At 40.2% G+C, this 17,913-nt stretch overlaps 2 protein-coding genes across 2 annotated transcripts; both read left to right on the forward strand.

The window, feature by feature from the left end:
• Nucleotides 1–6,199: 6,199 nt before the first annotated feature.
• Nucleotides 6,200–6,541, forward strand: LOC117301733. Its single transcript, XM_033785759.1, has one exon. The coding sequence runs from the start codon at nt 6,200–6,202 to the stop codon at nt 6,539–6,541; it is 342 nt and encodes a 113-aa protein (XP_033641650.1).
• A 173-nt stretch (nt 6,542–6,714) lies between these two features.
• On the forward strand, nt 6,715–8,070 carry LOC117301734. Its single transcript, XM_033785760.1, has one exon. It carries the CDS (start codon nt 6,715–6,717, stop codon nt 8,068–8,070), a length of 1,356 nt encoding a protein of 451 aa, XP_033641651.1.
• Nucleotides 8,071–17,913: the final 9,843 nt, after the last annotated feature.

Genomic DNA, 17,913 nt, shown 5'->3' on the forward strand with positions numbered 1-17,913 from the left:
CGTCCTCTATAACATATCAAAACTCTTAAGCAATCCCAGTGGGGGAAAGTGCCATGGCGGCCATTTTCCAAAATGGCCGCCATAAAACAGATATTTCCAATTATCTCTGCTTCTAAACGACTAGGGGCTTTAATTTTAAGTGCTAGACATACATTTTCTGGGGCCAGGAATCCAATCATACCTATTTTCATAAGATAAACTTGACCAAAAAGCATATTCCGAGGAAGTGTCAATCTTGTTAATACACCTCGTCATAAGCCTCGCCCTCTCATCAGCCCATCGCTGGTCTTCCCTCATCAAGACCTTTACGATGGTGAGATCTACGGACAGACCAGTCCAAAGGCGATCACTTCGGATTGCTGAAGAGTTTTGACATGTTATAGAGGACAAAATTCTGAGTAGGAAACAGTTGACAGACTTTCTGTTGCAATTTGTCCGAGGTCATATCAAATAATGCCTGGACTATTCGGAATCTTTTGAAGTCTGAGCTATATGTAGAATTACTACAAAATATTTTCCGAAAAACTTTTCTTGTACCAGTTAAACAAGTATCTGAATTCAAGAGTTCAGATTACATGACAGAAACTGCTTCTTTAGTCGATGGTTTATACTTTCTCTTTTTAAAACAACATTTTATTTGTCTGTTATAGAAGGTGCTGCAAATTTGGACAAGAAAACATCAAACGAAGAAAAGGGCCGGAACTAATAAAGCTTTTGACCCCGTCCCCCCAGAAGGGATGTTGTAGGAGAGTCTGTGTCCACGCCCCCTCCCCCGGAGATTTCAGCGAACTGTGTACAAACAACTTCATGATCACCCTCTTTTGAATCATCCTCCTTCAGCCTACGTTAATTTCCCGTAAAGGGACAGATTCTCCAGCGGACATCTCTGGGACAGCTGCTCTCCCTTGACTTTCGGATTACTCGTTCATAATGCTGTAGTGATTTTTTAATGTGTGTGTGGTGGAAGATAATAGTCTAATAGACCCATTATAATATGCATACAAAATCATACTGCGTGCACAACATAATTAACCCTTTGGATTTAGTAGTGAACCAATGTGTACAATTCCAGCATACTTTAATCTCTAGTGTGTGGGTCCACACCAAGAAAAAAATGATAATATAATAATAATATAAATAACATTTGTATAGCACTTTCCACATGCGTCTCAAAGCGCTTTAGCATTGTCTGAAAAGATGTGTTTTTAACTGAGTCTTGAATGAGCTGATTGAGGATGAGTCACGGATGTGAAGAGGGAGCTTGTTCCAGCAAGTTGGTGCAGCTACTGAGAATGCTCTCTGACCATAGCGGGTATTTTGTGCGTGGACCATTGGAAAGTTGTAGATGAATGTTGGATGTTGATGGAAGGCACATGGATGAAGAAGGCAACTTTTGTGAGATGAGACTATTGATGTATGCGGGTGCAAGGCCATGTATTGCTTTGTAAACAAGGAGAAGAATTTTGAACTGAATCCGTTTGAGAATAGGTAGCCAGTGTAGAGAACGAAGAACCGGTGTATAATATGTTCATAACTCTTTACTCTCATGACCATGCGTGCCGCAGTGTTTTGTACACGTTGAGATGGGGCGATGTGATTAGCTGGCAAGACATACAATAAACTACTGCAATAGTCAAGATGGGATGTGGTGAGAGCATGGACAAGGCGCTCTGTTGTTTTGACGTCAAGGTAGTTGCGGAGGTTCTCGGTCATACCGAAAGATGCTGCGCGACAAATGTAAGGACCAAATTCTAGGCCCAGCAGAGTTTTTGTAAAGTTTAAGAGTTGGAGGCTTATGCAAATCAGTTTGTGCCTGCTTGAGTGAACATTGACCTCTGGCAGTGCTATAGCATGGTAAGGTGTGGGTCACTAGCCTACAGGAGTTCATACAGTGAACATATGTGTTAAGTCTATAGTGGCCAGGCAGACAGTGTGGCAATTTGTGCTGTTACTTTTGCTAATCGGTTTATGCGGTTTGCGGTTTACAGTTTCACGGTTTCATAGAGATTACAGAAGTTTGGAAGTAGATGTTTTGTGTTGGAATTGAGAAGCTGGATCCAATAAACTGATATTAGCAAACAACAAAATGTGTGTTGATTCGAACTTTGAGCTGGACCACTATATCATTAGCAAAAGACAGTTGTAATATGGCATTGACAATGACGTCCAAACGTAAGAAGAAAGCTCCACAGAAAGGTGCTGCCTATAATAAAGAGTTTAAGTACAAGCGATTAGGAGAGGCTCGGAGAGCTGCTAAATTGAAGTCTGATTCCCTTCGAGACAAGTTGAGAACCAATCCGTCTCTTGATGAAACAAAGGACGCATATAAGGAATGGATGGATGTCTTTGAGGAGTTCATGAAATGTTATGATGATTACTGCCAGTGGCTGAGTGACGTTGAACGTCTACAATTTGAGGAGGATTGGTACACGGATAAGGAGGTCTGGCTTTCAAACGTAAACCAAAAGATTCAAGAGTGGTAGGTCAAGCAAGAAGCTGCAATGTCGTCAAAATCATTTAGATCATCAAAACGGTCAAAGGCATCCCAGTTACTCATCGAAGAAGAGCAGAAGAAAGTAGAGCTACTCACACACCAGAAGGCTTTGAAAGCGATGCAAGCTCTTGAGATTGAAAAGATGAAGTTGAAACAACTAGAAGAAGAAATTGAGATTAAGACTGAAGGTGCTGTGGCCGAGACGAAATGTAAGGTCTTGGAGAAGTTAGAAAAGTCAAGCAAAAATTGTAGTGAAGTTACAAGGGCCTCGGATGGGGGATCTGATATGAATGCCGGTGCAGCCGTAAAAGAAAACAAACCTGACATATTCAAAGATGCTACAGGGGATGGTAAAAGGCCAAGTTCAGAGAAAGCCTCGGAGACTGCAGCTCATTGGATGGACTCCTTCGAGAAATTCTTAGATCAATATGACGTTGCTGCTCTAAATAAACCGCCTCCAAAACCTGAGCCTAAAACCGCCGGTACTCCACTGTTACAGCAACCGGCAAGTCAGCCTCGACAAGAAGTCCCTGATGTCAGTGGTGTACAACAAATCGTTGATGGTGTTGCACAGCCTCGTCAGTCCACAGGTAGACAACGTCAAGATTCTGTCGATGAGGATGTACAGCCCACAAGCCACCAAGATGGGGTAGCAGTGATTAAAGATGACGTGGGTGGTCAATCCGTGAATGAGATGATTGACCAAAAATCGAGATGGAAAGATTCAGCGGTGAGGTGATTGAGTCTAAGCGCTTTATGAGGATGTTTAGCCCCAGAATTGCTAAGTTGTGTGACACTGACGATGAGCGGCTTTACTACCTCGAGCAGTTTACTACAGGCGAGGCACAACAAATAGTTACTGGATACAGCTATCTGGATGGCCCTACTGGCTACGCAGCAGCCGTCAAGGAGCTGACAGAACGATATGGAAATCCGGAGGTGATAGCTAATGCATTCATCAAGAAAGCTGCTTCATGGCCGCAAATCAAGGCAGATAACCCGACAGGCTCTTGATGGTTTTGCGATCTTTCTTCAGGAGTGTGAGAGTGCGGTCAAATGCGTTGGTAGTTTGCAGTACTTGGAGCATAGTGAGAACATCAAGGCCATGGTGATGAAGCTACCTTACAATTATCACAACAGATGGAGGTCTCATGTACAGCAGTGCAAGTACAAAGGAGAAATGGTAAAGTTTCATCATCTAGTAGAATTTGTCAGGTTCGAGTCCAAGAAGGTTAACGACCCTGTTTATGGTAGAAATGCTTTATCAACCACAAACCAGAAGAAAACCGCCAATCGTTGTGACACCAGGCCTAAAATCACCATGGCAACAAGTGAAACTACGGATCTCAATACTGCTAAGGATGTTGACAAGGTGTGTTGGTTTGGTGGTGGTTCACATTTGTTGATAGGATGCTCCAAATTGCGAGAACAACCCTGGAGTGAGCGCATCGAGTTTCTGAGAAAGCGGCGTCTTTGTTTTGGTTGTCTTAAGATGGGGCACATGAAGAGGACATGCAACAGGAAGGCTACGTGTGATGTTTGCAAGGGTCGACACCCTACTCTTCTTCACATAAATCAGAATGATACTTCAAGGCCTGCCCAGTTTTCAAGAAACGTGAGAGATTTAAGTGCCAAGCCTGGGAGTAACATCGGTTGTGAGTATACCAACGTAGCATGTGACAACGAAAATGAGAACCAATGTACGATGGCTATCGTCCCAGTTCGTGTGAGGCTTGCTCATGGGTTAAATGATGTTGTGACTTATGCATTCCTGGATCCTGGAAGTAGTGTGTCATTCTGCAGTGAATCTCTGATGAAGAAGTTATGTGGCGTGGGCAGACGAATGCCCATTAGACTGGACACCATGGGAGAGCCACACAACATGGATACTTACTTGGTTGAAGGCTTAGAAGCACGGTGTCTAAATGGTAGTCCTACGGTCAAAGTCAATATTCCGAGGGTCTACACCACCGATAAACTTCCTTTTAAGCGACATCACATACCTACTCACGATGACGTTTCTCACTGGAAACACTTGAAAGATGTCTATATGCCACAAATCAATGCTGGCATCGACCTATTGATTGGTAACAATGTCCCTGATGCATACTCACCATTGGAAGTTAGAACGGGACCGCCGGGTAGCCCTCATGCATCAAAGACAACACTTGGATGGATCGCTTGGAATGTTGTGAGGTCAGTTCGGAATTGTCAACCATTCTCTGTGAATTTTGTGGATGTTGCTGCTAAAAGGTACGAGGAGATCAAGAAGCTCAACATGTTAGTAAGAGAAAGCCTCAACTACGACTTTCCAGAACGTACGATCGACGACAAACAGGAATGGTCCCACGAAGACGAGTCATTCATGGAGAAGGTTGGCGGCTAATGCAAATTTGTCGAAGGTCACTACCAAATTAGTCTGCCATTCAAGAAAGATGTACGTCTGCCTGACAATTCTGCTATGGCATTGAAGCGTCTTGTAAGCCTGGAGAGGAAGTTGAAGGGGAATCAAAAGTTCCACCACGATTACAATCTCTTCATATCGAACGTCCTGGACAAAGGATATGCTGAAGAAGTGCCCGCAGCTGAGGTAGACACGCAAGATGGGCGAGTTTGGTACACACCCCACCATGGCGTATATCATCCTAGAAAACCCAACAAGGTTAGAGTTGTTTTTGATTGTACAGCCAGATATATTGGAGTTGCACTAAATGATCTTCTTCTTCCTGGTCCGAACTTGACAAATCATCTTATCGGTGTCTTGCTGAGATTTAGACAGGAAAGTGTGGCCACAGTGGGTGATATTGAGTCAATGTTCTACCAAGTTCACGTCCCCAAGCAGGAGAGGAACTTTTTGCGTTTTTATTGGTGGCCGAATGTAGATTTAAGTGAGGAGCCTACACCCTATCGAATGAAGGTTCATCTCTTTGGTGCTGTGTCATCTCCATCGTGCTCAAACTACGCCTTAAGGCTCACAGCACTGAGCGATACCGACAAAGGCAACACTGTAGCAGCAGAGACGATTTTGAGAAATTTCTATGTTGATGACTGCTTGAAGTCGGTCAAGTCCACAGAAGATGCAGTTGATCTGATCACCAAACTGACAGCACTTTGTAATAAAGGAGGGCTTAATCTAACCAAATGGATCAGCAATGACGACGCTGTGATGCAAGCCGTGCCTGCAATTGACTCTAATAAAATACCCAAGCTCGATGTGAATCACTCCTTTCAACAGATGCCTCGTGAAAGAGCATTGGGTGTTAGCTTGGATGTGAGATCGGATTCGTTGGGCTTTAAGATTTCAGTGACGACCAAGGATCCTACGAGAAGGAACATCTTGTCAATCGTAAGCTCAGTTTATGATCATTTGTGATTTGCTTGTCCTGTCATTCTACCAGTCAAAAAACATGCTGCAGAAGTTGTGTAAGGAGAATATCGAGTGGGATGCCGAAGTTACAGGAAATGACTTGCGTGTTTGGATTCAAAGGTTGATGGATCTTCCAAAGCTTGAGAAAATGGTGGTACCGAGATGCTATAAGCCGTTGAAGTCACCAACGTCAGAAACACAACTTCAGTGATGCTAGCGATTGTGGTTATGGGGTCGTGTCCTATCTACGTCAGGTAACTACCAAGGGACATATTCACTGCTCCTTTTTGGGCGCAAGGTCTAGAGTCGCTCCTCTAAAAAAGGTGACTGTGCCACGAATGGAGTTGACAGCAGCGACCGTGGCAGTTCGCCTAAACAAGATGCTGGAGGATGAGTTGGATGATCAGATACACGACACATTTTTCTGGACAGATAGTACTGCAGTTCTGAAATACATCTCCAATGATGCAACCCGTCTCCACACATTCGTAGCCAACAGAGTGCAAGTGATGAGGGAAGGTTCTAATGTTAGTCAGTGGAGATATATAGAGACAAAGGTCAACCCAGCGGATGATGCCTCGTGGGGACTACGGGTCAACAATTTCTTGAGTAATCAACGCTGGCTGAAGGGTCCCGAGTTCTTATGGAAAAATGAAGAACATTGCAGTCGTCGCTGGTGAATCATCCTCAATATACGACGGGTTACTGACCAAATATTCCACCTGGAACCAACTTAGACGAGTGATGGCTTGGGTGTTGTTTGCGGAGCGCAAACTCTTACAACTTAAAGACACAGCGAAATGACACCAAGCGTGAAGACAAAATTGTTCCTGTAGTTCACCTGACTCCTGACATGTTCGAGGCCGCTGAGGTTGCTTTGGTTAAGTATGTTCAAGGAAAGGCCTTTTCAGATGAGCTGAGTTGTCTACAAGGCACTAAGGGAGCAAATCAAAGTGTTGCTAAATATAGCCCCGTCTACAAGCTAAGTCCGATATTAGTAGATGGAATCATGAGAGTTGGAGGACGAATTGACAGAGCAGTCTTTCTTCAGTTCAGCGCTAGACATCAAATAATTCTACCAACGGATTCACCGGTGTCAATGTTGCTACTCTACGAGGCACATAGAGATGTAGGTCAACAAGGAAAAAATGCAAAGCTTGCACATGTAAGAAGAAAGTACTGGATACTTGGAGCAACTGGTGCCTCCAAGAAGATTGCATACAGATGTGTGACCTGTAGGAAGTATCAGAGCAGGCCAGTCGAGCAAATGATGGCAAACCTACCAACTGAGCGTCTTGAAGCTAACCAGCCTCCATTCACTAACACAGGCATGGATTACTTTGGGCCGCTGATGTTGAAACGTGGCAGAGCAGCAGTGAAACGGTATGGAGTAATATTTACATGTCTTTCTTCTCGTGCAGTTCACCTTGAAGTAGCTTCCTCGCTCGACACTGATTCTGCAGTAAACGCAATTCGAAGGTTTGTGGCCCGACGAGGAATGGTGAAGTTTATCAGGTCAGATAATGGCACAAATCTGGTGGGAGCAGGGAAGGAGTTACGTCAGGAGCTAGCTAAGCTTAAGCAATCCAGTATAAGAGATACCCTGTGTGATAAAGGCATCAAGTGGGAAATCAACCCTCCTACAGGACCTCACTTGTGTGAGAGATTAATTCGTTCGGTGAGAAAGATAATGTATGGACTGTTGTATGAGCTTAAGCACCCACTTGACGATGAAGGCCTACACACGTTGCTATGTGAAGTGGAAGACGTCCTGAATAGCCGTCCAATTACTGCTTGTTCAACACAATCGGATGACCTGCGAGCGCTGACGCCACACGACTTGTTGCTAGCTCATGGTACAGGTGCTCCTCCTGGTGAATTCTCCAAGGATGATTGTTATGCACGCAAGCGATGGCGGAGAGTTCAGTATCTTGTTGACCTATTTTGGAAAAGATGGGTGTCTGAATATCTACCTCTCCTTCAAGAGCGTCAGAAGTGGCTGAAAGCAAGACGGAATGTCAAAATTGGTGACATCGTCCTGCTAATTGACAACGCACCAAGAGGATCATGGGCCTTGGGAAGAGTCGTTAGTACGAAGGAGGACTCCAAGGGTCTGGTACGTATGGTTAAAGTGAAAACAGCCACTTCATTGATGAAACGACCAGTGCAGAAGCTTTGCTTAATTCTGGAAGCCGACTGTGATGGCTAGATTCTCAATGAACTGTCTGAAAGTTACGCAAGTCAGTGAACAATTTTGAACTCAATTTGGACATTATTGAACTATTTTGGACTTTGTTTTAAATTTGGTCTTATATTAATGTTTTATTTCATTGTGTAGAGCCACAATTGAGGGGCGGGGATGTAAGGACCAAATTCTAGGCCCAGCAGAGTTTTTGTAAAGTTAAAGAGTTGCAGGCTTATGCAAATCAGTTTGTGCCTGCTTGAGTGAACATTGACCTTGGCAGTGCTATAGCATGGTAAGGTGTGGGTCACTAGACTACAGGAGTTCATACAGTGAACATATGTGTTAAGTCTATAGTGGCCAGACAGACAGTGTGGCAATTTGTGCTGTTACTTTTGCTAATCGGTTTATGCAGTTTGCGGTTTACAGTTTCACGGTTTCATAGAGATTACAGAAGTTTGGAAGTAGATGTTTTGTGTTGGAATTGAGAAGCTGGATCCAATAAACAGATATTAGCAAACAACAAATTGTGTGTTGATTCGAACTTTGAGCTGGACCACTATAGCAAACATTGTGTATGTGTTTATCCAACAGAGTTAGCAACATCCTTTTTAACAAACAAACTGCTCGAAGGCATTGAGGACGGAAACATTTCTATTGCCATATTTCTGGACCTTTCTAAGGCCTTTGACACGGTTAACCATAACATTTTGATACATAAATTAGAGCACTGTGGAGTCCGTGGTATAGCTCTGGAGTGGTTTAAAAGTTATTTATCAAATAGGAAACAATCAGTCTCATATAACTCTGCTACTTCATTAGAGAAACCTATGAAATGTGGAGTGCCTCAAGGCTCTGTTTTAGGACCTTTGTTATTTATTATCTATGTCAACGACATATGCAACACCTCTGACATTATATCATTTTGTCTTTTTGCTGATGATACAAGTTTAGTTTACAGCCACAAAAATGTTAACGTAGCTGTCAATAATTTAAATATTGAGCTTGTAAAATTAAGTACTTGGCTTAAAGCTAATAAGTTATGTATTAATTTGTTGAAATGTAATTATATAATATTCTGTCCAGCACAGAAAAGATATAATCAGTCTATTCCTCTAGTTTTGGACGGTGTGGGGCTTAACAAATTGGAACACACTAAATTTCTTGGTTTAGAAATTGATGAACATTTATCCTGGAGAAATCATATTAGTGAAGTTACTAGTAAAATAGCTAAAAATATTGGTATAATTAATCGTCTAAGGAAATTCGTACCCGGTTATATTTTACCAACACTTTATAACTCTTTAGTTCTGCCGTATCTAAATTACTCAATTCTTACATGGGGTGGTTCCTTGTCACAATGCAATAAACTTCTCACATTGCAAAAGAGAGCTGTTCGCATAATCTCCAATGCTGGTTTTTGCGAACACACAGCTCCATTATTTTTCAATCTTAAAATATTACAAATCATCGACCTTTATCATCTTAAATTGTGTAAAGTTATGTATAAATTTATGACTAACGCATTACCATGCTGTTTTAGTTCATTTTTCACTTTAACTTCAAAAGTCCATTCATATAATACTCGTAAATGTAATTATATAATATTCTGTCCAGCACAGAAAATATAGAGTCAGTCTATTCCTCTAGTTTTGGACGGTGTGGAGCTTAACAAATTGGAACACACTAAATTTCTTGGTTTAGAAATTGATGAACATTTATCCTGGAGAAATCATAATAGTGAAGTTACTAGTAAAATAGCTAAAAATATTGGTATAATTAATCGTCTAAGGAAATTCGTACCCGGTTATATTTTACTAACACTTTATAACTCTTTAGTTCTGCCGTATCTAAATTACTCAATTCTTACATGGGGTGGTTCCTTGTCACAATGCAATAAACTTCTTACATTGCAAAAGAGAGCTGTTCGCATAATCTCCAATGCTGGTTTTTGCGAACACACAGCTCCATTATTTTTCAATCTTAAAATACTACAAATCATCGACCTTTATCATCTTAAATTGGGTAAAGTTATGTATAAATTTATGACTAACGCATTACCATGCTGTTTTAGTTCATTTTTCACTTTAACTTCAAAAGTCCATTCATATAATACTCGTAAATGTAATTATATAATATTCTGTCCAGCACAGAAAATATACAATCAGTCTATTCCTCTAGTTTTGGACGGTGTGGGGCTTAACGAATTGGAACACACTAAATTTCTTGGTTTAGAAATTGATGAACATTTATCCTGGAGAAATCATATTAGTGAAGTTACTAGTAAAATAGCTAAAAATATTGGTATAATTAATCGTCTAAGGAAATTCGTACCCGGTTATATTTTACTAACACTTTATAACTCTTTAGTTCTGCCGTATCTAAATTACTCAATTCTTACATGGGGTGGTTCCTTGTCACAATGCAATAAACTTCTTACATTGCAAAAGAGAGCTGTTCGCATAATCTCCAATGCTGGTTTTTGCGAACACACAGCTCCATTATTTTTCAATCTTAAAATACTACAAATCATCGACCTTAATCATCTTAAATTGGGTAAAGTTATGTATAAATTTATGACTAACGCATTACCAAGCTGTTTTTAGTTCATTTTTCACTTTAACTTCAAAAGTCCATTCATATAATACTCGAAGTACTGTAAAGACAAATTTGTTTGTTTCCCGCCAAAGAACATCATTATACCAAAAGAGTTTTGTTCAGCGTGGAGTTGGGTTCTTGAATGGTCTGAGTAACTCAATTAAAAAATCAATTACTCTACCTGTCTTTACAAGAAATTTGAAAAAGCAACTACTTGATGGATATTCATAGATTATGACTGTTTCTGCATTGCCTAGGTTATGTTATCTTTCAACACACCTTACATTAGCCGTTGTTGTGTTTGTCTGTCAAGTCTATTGTCTGTACAATAATTATGTGCTGGTGCCGTTATTTTTGTGTTCGTCTGTCATAGGTTAAGGAACAAAAGCCACGGCTTCACCTGAACCTAATTGTTGTCTTACCGCTTATTACATATAAAATTGTTATTAATCTATTATTTATATTGCGTATACATTGTAATAGCCTACTTTATCATAAACATGTTATTGTGTAACTGAATGTAATGTTAATCTATGTATTGTAAGATGAATGGACAACGATAAAATAAATGTTAAGAAAAAAAAAACTGTATAGGTGGCTGTCAAGAATGACCCTGAGGTCACGAGCTGACTCGAAGACGGTGACACCATCACCACCAATGTTCATTACCGGTAGATTGTCTGATTTCCGGAACTGTGAGGTGATGTGTATGAGCTCTGTCTTTGTAGAGTTGAACTTAATTGCAATAATGAGCCTAAAATATATGTAGAACGAAGTAGACAAAGGGACTATTAACAAAAATAATACAACTTTGAGTTAATGTGTCAAGTTAAAATAAATGACCATAATAGACAAACCAACTAAAAAAACAAAGTATAAATTACTTTTATTACACGCAATGGACACTATTGGTAATTGTCAAAGACCATTCTTCTTACTTGGTGTACTCAACATGAGAATGAAAAACAACCTTGTCATATGAAGTTGTGTGCTTTCAGACGCTTGCTTTCGAGACCTCAAAATCTAATTCTGATGTCTCGAAATAAAATTCTTGGAAAATTACTTCTTTCTAAAAAACTGTGTTACTTCAGAGGGAGCCGTATCTCACAGTGTGTTACACTATCAACAGCCTCCCATTACTCGTTATCAAGTAAGGTTTTATTATGTTAATAATAATAATAATAATAATAAAATGGAAGAAGCTCTAGGCAGACAAGAAACGAGGCAGCAGCAGTGTTCTGTACACGTTGAATTTTAGCAAGATCTTAAAAATGTTTTTATTTTGTAAATATAATACCCGAAGGGCAACTAGTTATCAATGGTAAAAGAATTGTTTGAGTTTATAATATACATTGTTACATTTTTATGCGCTAGGTCTGGGAGGGCGCATACAGTTGTTTTACTTTTGCCCTTCCCTGGACGACCTGTGCTTATTTTATTTTTCCAAAGAAAAAAAAAACAAACAAAAAAACGTATAAATAAAAGGGGCCTTGCATACAATGCGAAATACCTTTTTCTGCAGTGTAATCAATTTATATGCAGATCTGACTTTTAGGTGTTAGCACAGATAATGTTACAGTTAGAGAGGTTAGAAAGAGTAAGTAAACAGTACAAAGTACGTGGAATGTTTAATGAGAAGTTAGTCAAATATAGGCTACTCATACATACTTTGGAAATTTGGTTTTCTAATTATTTTAGATGATATTCCACGAAAGACGGTCAATAATAATATCATTATTAAATTGTTACTTGACAAATATTAGATCTTTACAATTTCTTTTTACTATTTCGTGCAATAGTTTGAATATTATCAATCGTTGAAAGATGGTATGTTTTATATAACACCCAAGCAGATCCTTGCCATTTGATTGGAGGATTGTCCGTCACGTGATAGCAAATAAAAGTACCATTGCACGCTGAGTCACTCGCCGTGCTTTTTCGTTCCATCCGAAAAGTACCATTGCACGCTGGCACGCTGCCAGCGTGCAATGGTACTTTTCGGATGGAACGAAAAAGCTGAGTAAAAACATCACTGCGTGCGCGTGTCTTTGGTAACGCAGCAGGTGTTACTGCAAGAAGGCATAGTAAAATTACTAGCATTCGGCTTCTACAGTTGAAATTGTTTGTTTTGACAGTTGTTTCTTTCAATCAAAATGACAAAGTTCTACTTGGATGTTATATAAAACAAATAATGAATGTTTTTCATTCGTGCAATGGTGCGAATATGTTCATTCGTTGAAAGCTAGAATGTTCCATTCAACTCGGCTCCGCCTCGTTGAATAGAACATTCCATCTTTCAACTCATGAACATATTCGCACCATTGCACTCATAAACATTCATTATGTGTATACCATTCAACTCGGCTCCGCCTCGTTGAGTAGACCATTCCATCCTTCAACTCATCAAAATATTCGCACCATTGCACTCTTAAACATTCATTATTTGTATAGTATAAGGGGCTGGATAAGTAATCTGTTGAAAACTGCCTCTGTACTTTAGTTGATTTTGTCTCAGTATACAACAAAATGTACACTAAACAAACATTGGAATTATCAAACGTCCGCACTACAGTTTTTTGTTTTTCAAGCTCATGAATCCGAGCCCCGGAGTTTCTGTCTCCCACGAGACTTGACCGGTGTCCCAGGAAATTCTGTCCGCCGAAGATTCGCCCCCCCCCCCCCCCATGGGAAAGTAGTGTGCTTTCGTAAGACGACAGTAGGCACACACGACGAAAGGTAGCATAACCATGGAGGAAGGAAGAGAAGGAGCTCAAACGAAGGGACTTCAAAAGTCGAACCCGTGGTACCGCAACCGTTTAACGACACCTCGTAATCACCCACATACCTTACACTGACAATGGGCGACCTGGCGGCTGTGAGTTTGCGCCTGCGCACTTGGTTGTTCACTCAACTATGGTGTCGTATGTCGTATGGATATAATACAGAAAAACAATTTTTTTGAGACCTGATAAAAATTGTGTACACTTGTGCTCACCAAATCGAAAAACACTAGTGACCGGAAAGTAAGAAAAAAAAATGTAAAAATATTATGCCATTATGTTTCCGTGAAACACCACAAAAACACCACAAACGGTAAATGAAAACGTGTATAATTATTCACAATTCTTGTCTCCAATGATTCAACTTTACACGCAGGCAAGAGCGCAGACTGGCGGTACCACACGTTCTGTACAAATAGATTTAATCCTACTCGTTAATTGGCCGTCCAGCTGGAGGTCTCCTATCTTTTTCCACTGGTCAGACAGGGGCATTGTCAGAGTATTCTTTTGTTAACATTTGTTATACATGAAGAGAAATAACATCACAAAGTTTCAGTTAATGGTTTTTCGAAATTTAATTTCACCTTTTTCAAAAAACCCGCTGTTGAGTTTTTAGAGGGATATCATGGTGTAAACTTGATTGTGTGTATGCACACTGAACATTGAACCTTCTATCCAATATTTTATGTAAACAATGTCCATGATCATATCTAATGTGTACAGGTTTGACAGAAAACCATAAGTCACAGATTTATATTTAATTAAAGACACTGGACACTATTGGTAACTGTCAAAGACCAGTCTTCTCACTTGGTGTTTCTCAACATATGCATAAAATAACAAACCTGTGAAAATTTGACCTCAATTGGTTGTCGAAGTTGCGAGATAATAATGAAAGAAAAAACACCCTTGTCACACGAAATAATGTACTTTCAGATGTTTGATTTTGAGACGTCAAATTCTAAACTTGAGGTCTTGAAATCAAATACATGGAAAATTACTTTTTCTCGAAAACTACGTCACTTCAGAGGGAGCCTTTTCTCACAGATTGTTTACTATCAACCTCTGCCCAGTACCCGTTACCAAGTAAGGTTTTATGCTAATAATTATTTTGAGTAAAATTACCAAAAGTGTCCATTGCGTATAATGATGTAAGAATTAAATAACTTTTCAGAATTATAGGTTGTTAGATGGGCTACATATCAATTGGGCATGTATGGGCTTTATTTGTATGTTTATTCCATAAAGTCAATCAAGGGGAACCGAAACAACATGGGATACCATAATTTAAAAGGAATAATAATAATGTTAAAAATGTACTTCATGTCAAGTTATTGTTAATGTGTGACCACATCACACAGCCCTCAGTGTTCCAGAGACGGGCCACATTTTCGCGGATGTCCTTCCTGCAGTTTCCCAGGTTCAGCCGGCTCGTACCGGTATAGTACGGCACCGCGAACAACCAACGCTGGACAGGCACCTCCGGGCACTTCAAGATCCGCCAGCTCCAAGTTGTTTCCATCGGCCCTGAGTTCTTCCAAGGAGCTTGAAGATCTAGAGTCACTGGAGTACTCTACATCCTCTACCAGAACGCTGTTTTCTTCCCATTCAGTACTACTACTATTCGACATATTATTTTCAATCCGTCTATTCATACATGTATTCGCATTGCCTATATTACATTACATGTACATTATAATATGTACATGTACACGGAAACTTTGTTTACACACATTGAGTCGTGTACGTGTGTCGAAGTTCCATATCATTTATTAGCCGCCGATGATGTCACGGGTCATGTATTGAGTGGTTCGTTTCACCCCGCGTTTTTCAGAAATTTGGCGTGGAGTGTACTGGAGAAAAAAAGTTTGATGTTTTAACGTGAGGTAGGATCAGACTCGTTATATTTGTTTATGTTTCCTATGGACCCCAGCTATTAGAAAACTGTAATATCTATTTGAGATCATCCTGTCTAGGCTGTTTAAACTGATCTCTATTATAGGGTGCGTTCGTTTAGCCTCCCTGGGTCGACCCAGGTCTGCCCCCGGTGCGTTCGAATAGCTTTGACGTCTCTCCAGAGGCTAACCTGGGTCAGCCCCCGTGGCAGTGCCCCGCTTGTGAAGTGGGTCACTTGGGGCTGACCCGAGGTGCATGACTCCACAACGTCGCGAAGAAATTATTTTCTCAAAGCCCACCATCTTGTTTAAGCCTGTGCGAGACACCTCTTTTAGAATTAAACCTGAAGTTACAACTCTGTGAGAATTATTTGTGTTCGAAGACGAGTTGTTGGGTTATCGTAGGTTAAAATTGCAATTTTGTTTCTTGTTAAGTAGTAATTTGATATTTGTGTGTTCTGTTCGTGCATCGAAATCGAATTGACAGTGAAAACAAAACACGTAAAAGAATTTCGTCTGCTAGGGTCCGCCCGATAGTCCGAAGGTCCGTTAATCCGAAGGTGCAATAGTCCGAATGTTCGATAGTCCGAGTGCGCAAATATGCCATAAGAGGGGGTTCATTAGTCCGAAATTGTAATAGGGTTCGTTAATCCAAACATTTGATGCGATAGTCCGAAGGTTCATTAGTCCGAAGGTTCATCGATCCAAAGGTTTACTGGTCCGAAGGTTCGGTAGTCCGAATTTAGAATAAGGTTAGTTGGTCCGAAGGTTCGATAGTTCGAAACAGAAACGAGGTTCAACAGTCCGAAGGTTCATTATTCCGAATCGACGATAAGGTTCGAAAGTCCGAATTGACAATAAGGTTTGATAGTCCGAATTTACAATACGGTTCGATAGTCTGAATTTACAATTCGGTTTGATAGTCCGAATTGACAATAAGGTTCGATAGTCCGAATTGACAATAAGGTTCGAAAGTCCGAATCGACAATAAGGTTTGATAGTCCGAATCGACAATAAGGTTCGATAGTCCGAATCGACAATAAGGTTCGATAGTCCGAATCGACACTAACGTTCGATGTAGTCCGAATTTACATGAAAAGTCCAAACTAAAGATTTATTTCGAGAAAAACAACATTCTATGGATCTTGATTTCAAATCAAAAGTTGCTGAATCTTTTTTATTATTGTTTTGATTTGCAGCTATAAGCCCGGTTCATTCTTCCTGCGAATGCGAATGCGAAGCGAATTTGACGTGACTTTGACGCAGCAATATTCGCAGGTGAGTCGAGCAGAGTTCAACTGCTGCGAATTATTCGTTGCGAATTTGTGACGCCAACATTCCTCGTAGCAGGCGCACCTTGGTGTTCTCCGAGAAACTGAGTATAGTGACTATCACAACTTTTTTCCTAGAAATTGTTGACATTGTTGACCCCAACATTAAGTACTAATAGGAAATACTATTGATAGGAAAAGCTATTTAGTTTTCTTGTATTTTCTTTTTGTACACTTATAAACTAGTATATCGACTGTGTAACTGTCACACGAATTCTTATTACCTGTAAAAAGTACTATGATATTGACACTAATATAAACTTAATTTACAATTGTATTGATACAATGCTGCGGCAGCTGTGACCGATTAGTGATTAAAAACGGAGAAGTCAAAGACACACTGGTGTCAGTTCAGCTACATAGTTATAGAAATATGTCCTCAAAACTACATTTGACCAGGTTCTTATATATAGAAGAATAACTTCAGAACATACCTCGGAAACAATTTTTGAGTATGTCTGGCCACTGGAGTACAAATGTGGCAATTTCTTGTCAAGGTTGGGGGACGAGGAACTAATAACTAAGAAGCGCTATCACTATTATGTGAACCACCATCGCTACCATCGAACCGTATTGTAAATTCGGACTATCGAACCTTATTGTCAATTCGGACTATCGAACCTTATTGTCAATTCGGACTATCGAACCTTATTATTGTCAATTCGGACTATCAAACCAAATTGTAAATTCGGACTATCGAACCTTATTGTCAATTCAGACTATCGAACCTTATCGTCGATTCGGACTATCGAACCTTATTGTCAATTCGGACTATCGAACCTTATTATTGTCAATTCGGACTATCAAACCTAATTGTAAATTCGGACTATCGAACCTTATTGTCAATTCAGACTATCGAACCTTATCGTCGATTCGGACTATCGAACCTTACTGTCAATTCGGACTATCGAACCTTAATGTCAATTCGGACTATCGAACCTTATCGTCGATTCGGAATAATGAACCTTCGGACTGTTGAACCTCGTTTTTGTTTTGAACCATCGAACCTTCGGACCATCTAACCTTATTCTAAATTCGGACTACCGAACCTTCGGACCAGTAAACCTTCGGATTTGTCCGCCGTGTCACGATCTTCGTGTTTTTGTCCTTAATCCACCTCTCAATAAAAGCAAAAATGGCCCAAGAACAGATCCATGAGGAAGACCATATTGAAGAGATGTATTTCAGAGTGTGCTCCATGTATACCAACATAAATTCCGCTATGGTACAAATTTAAAATTTAAAACGCACAAATTAAAAGTTGAT

Source organism: Asterias rubens, chromosome 17 (genome assembly GCF_902459465.1).
Source record: "Asterias rubens chromosome 17, eAstRub1.3, whole genome shotgun sequence".
Classification (NCBI taxonomy): Eukaryota; Metazoa; Echinodermata; class Asteroidea; order Forcipulatida; family Asteriidae; genus Asterias; species Asterias rubens.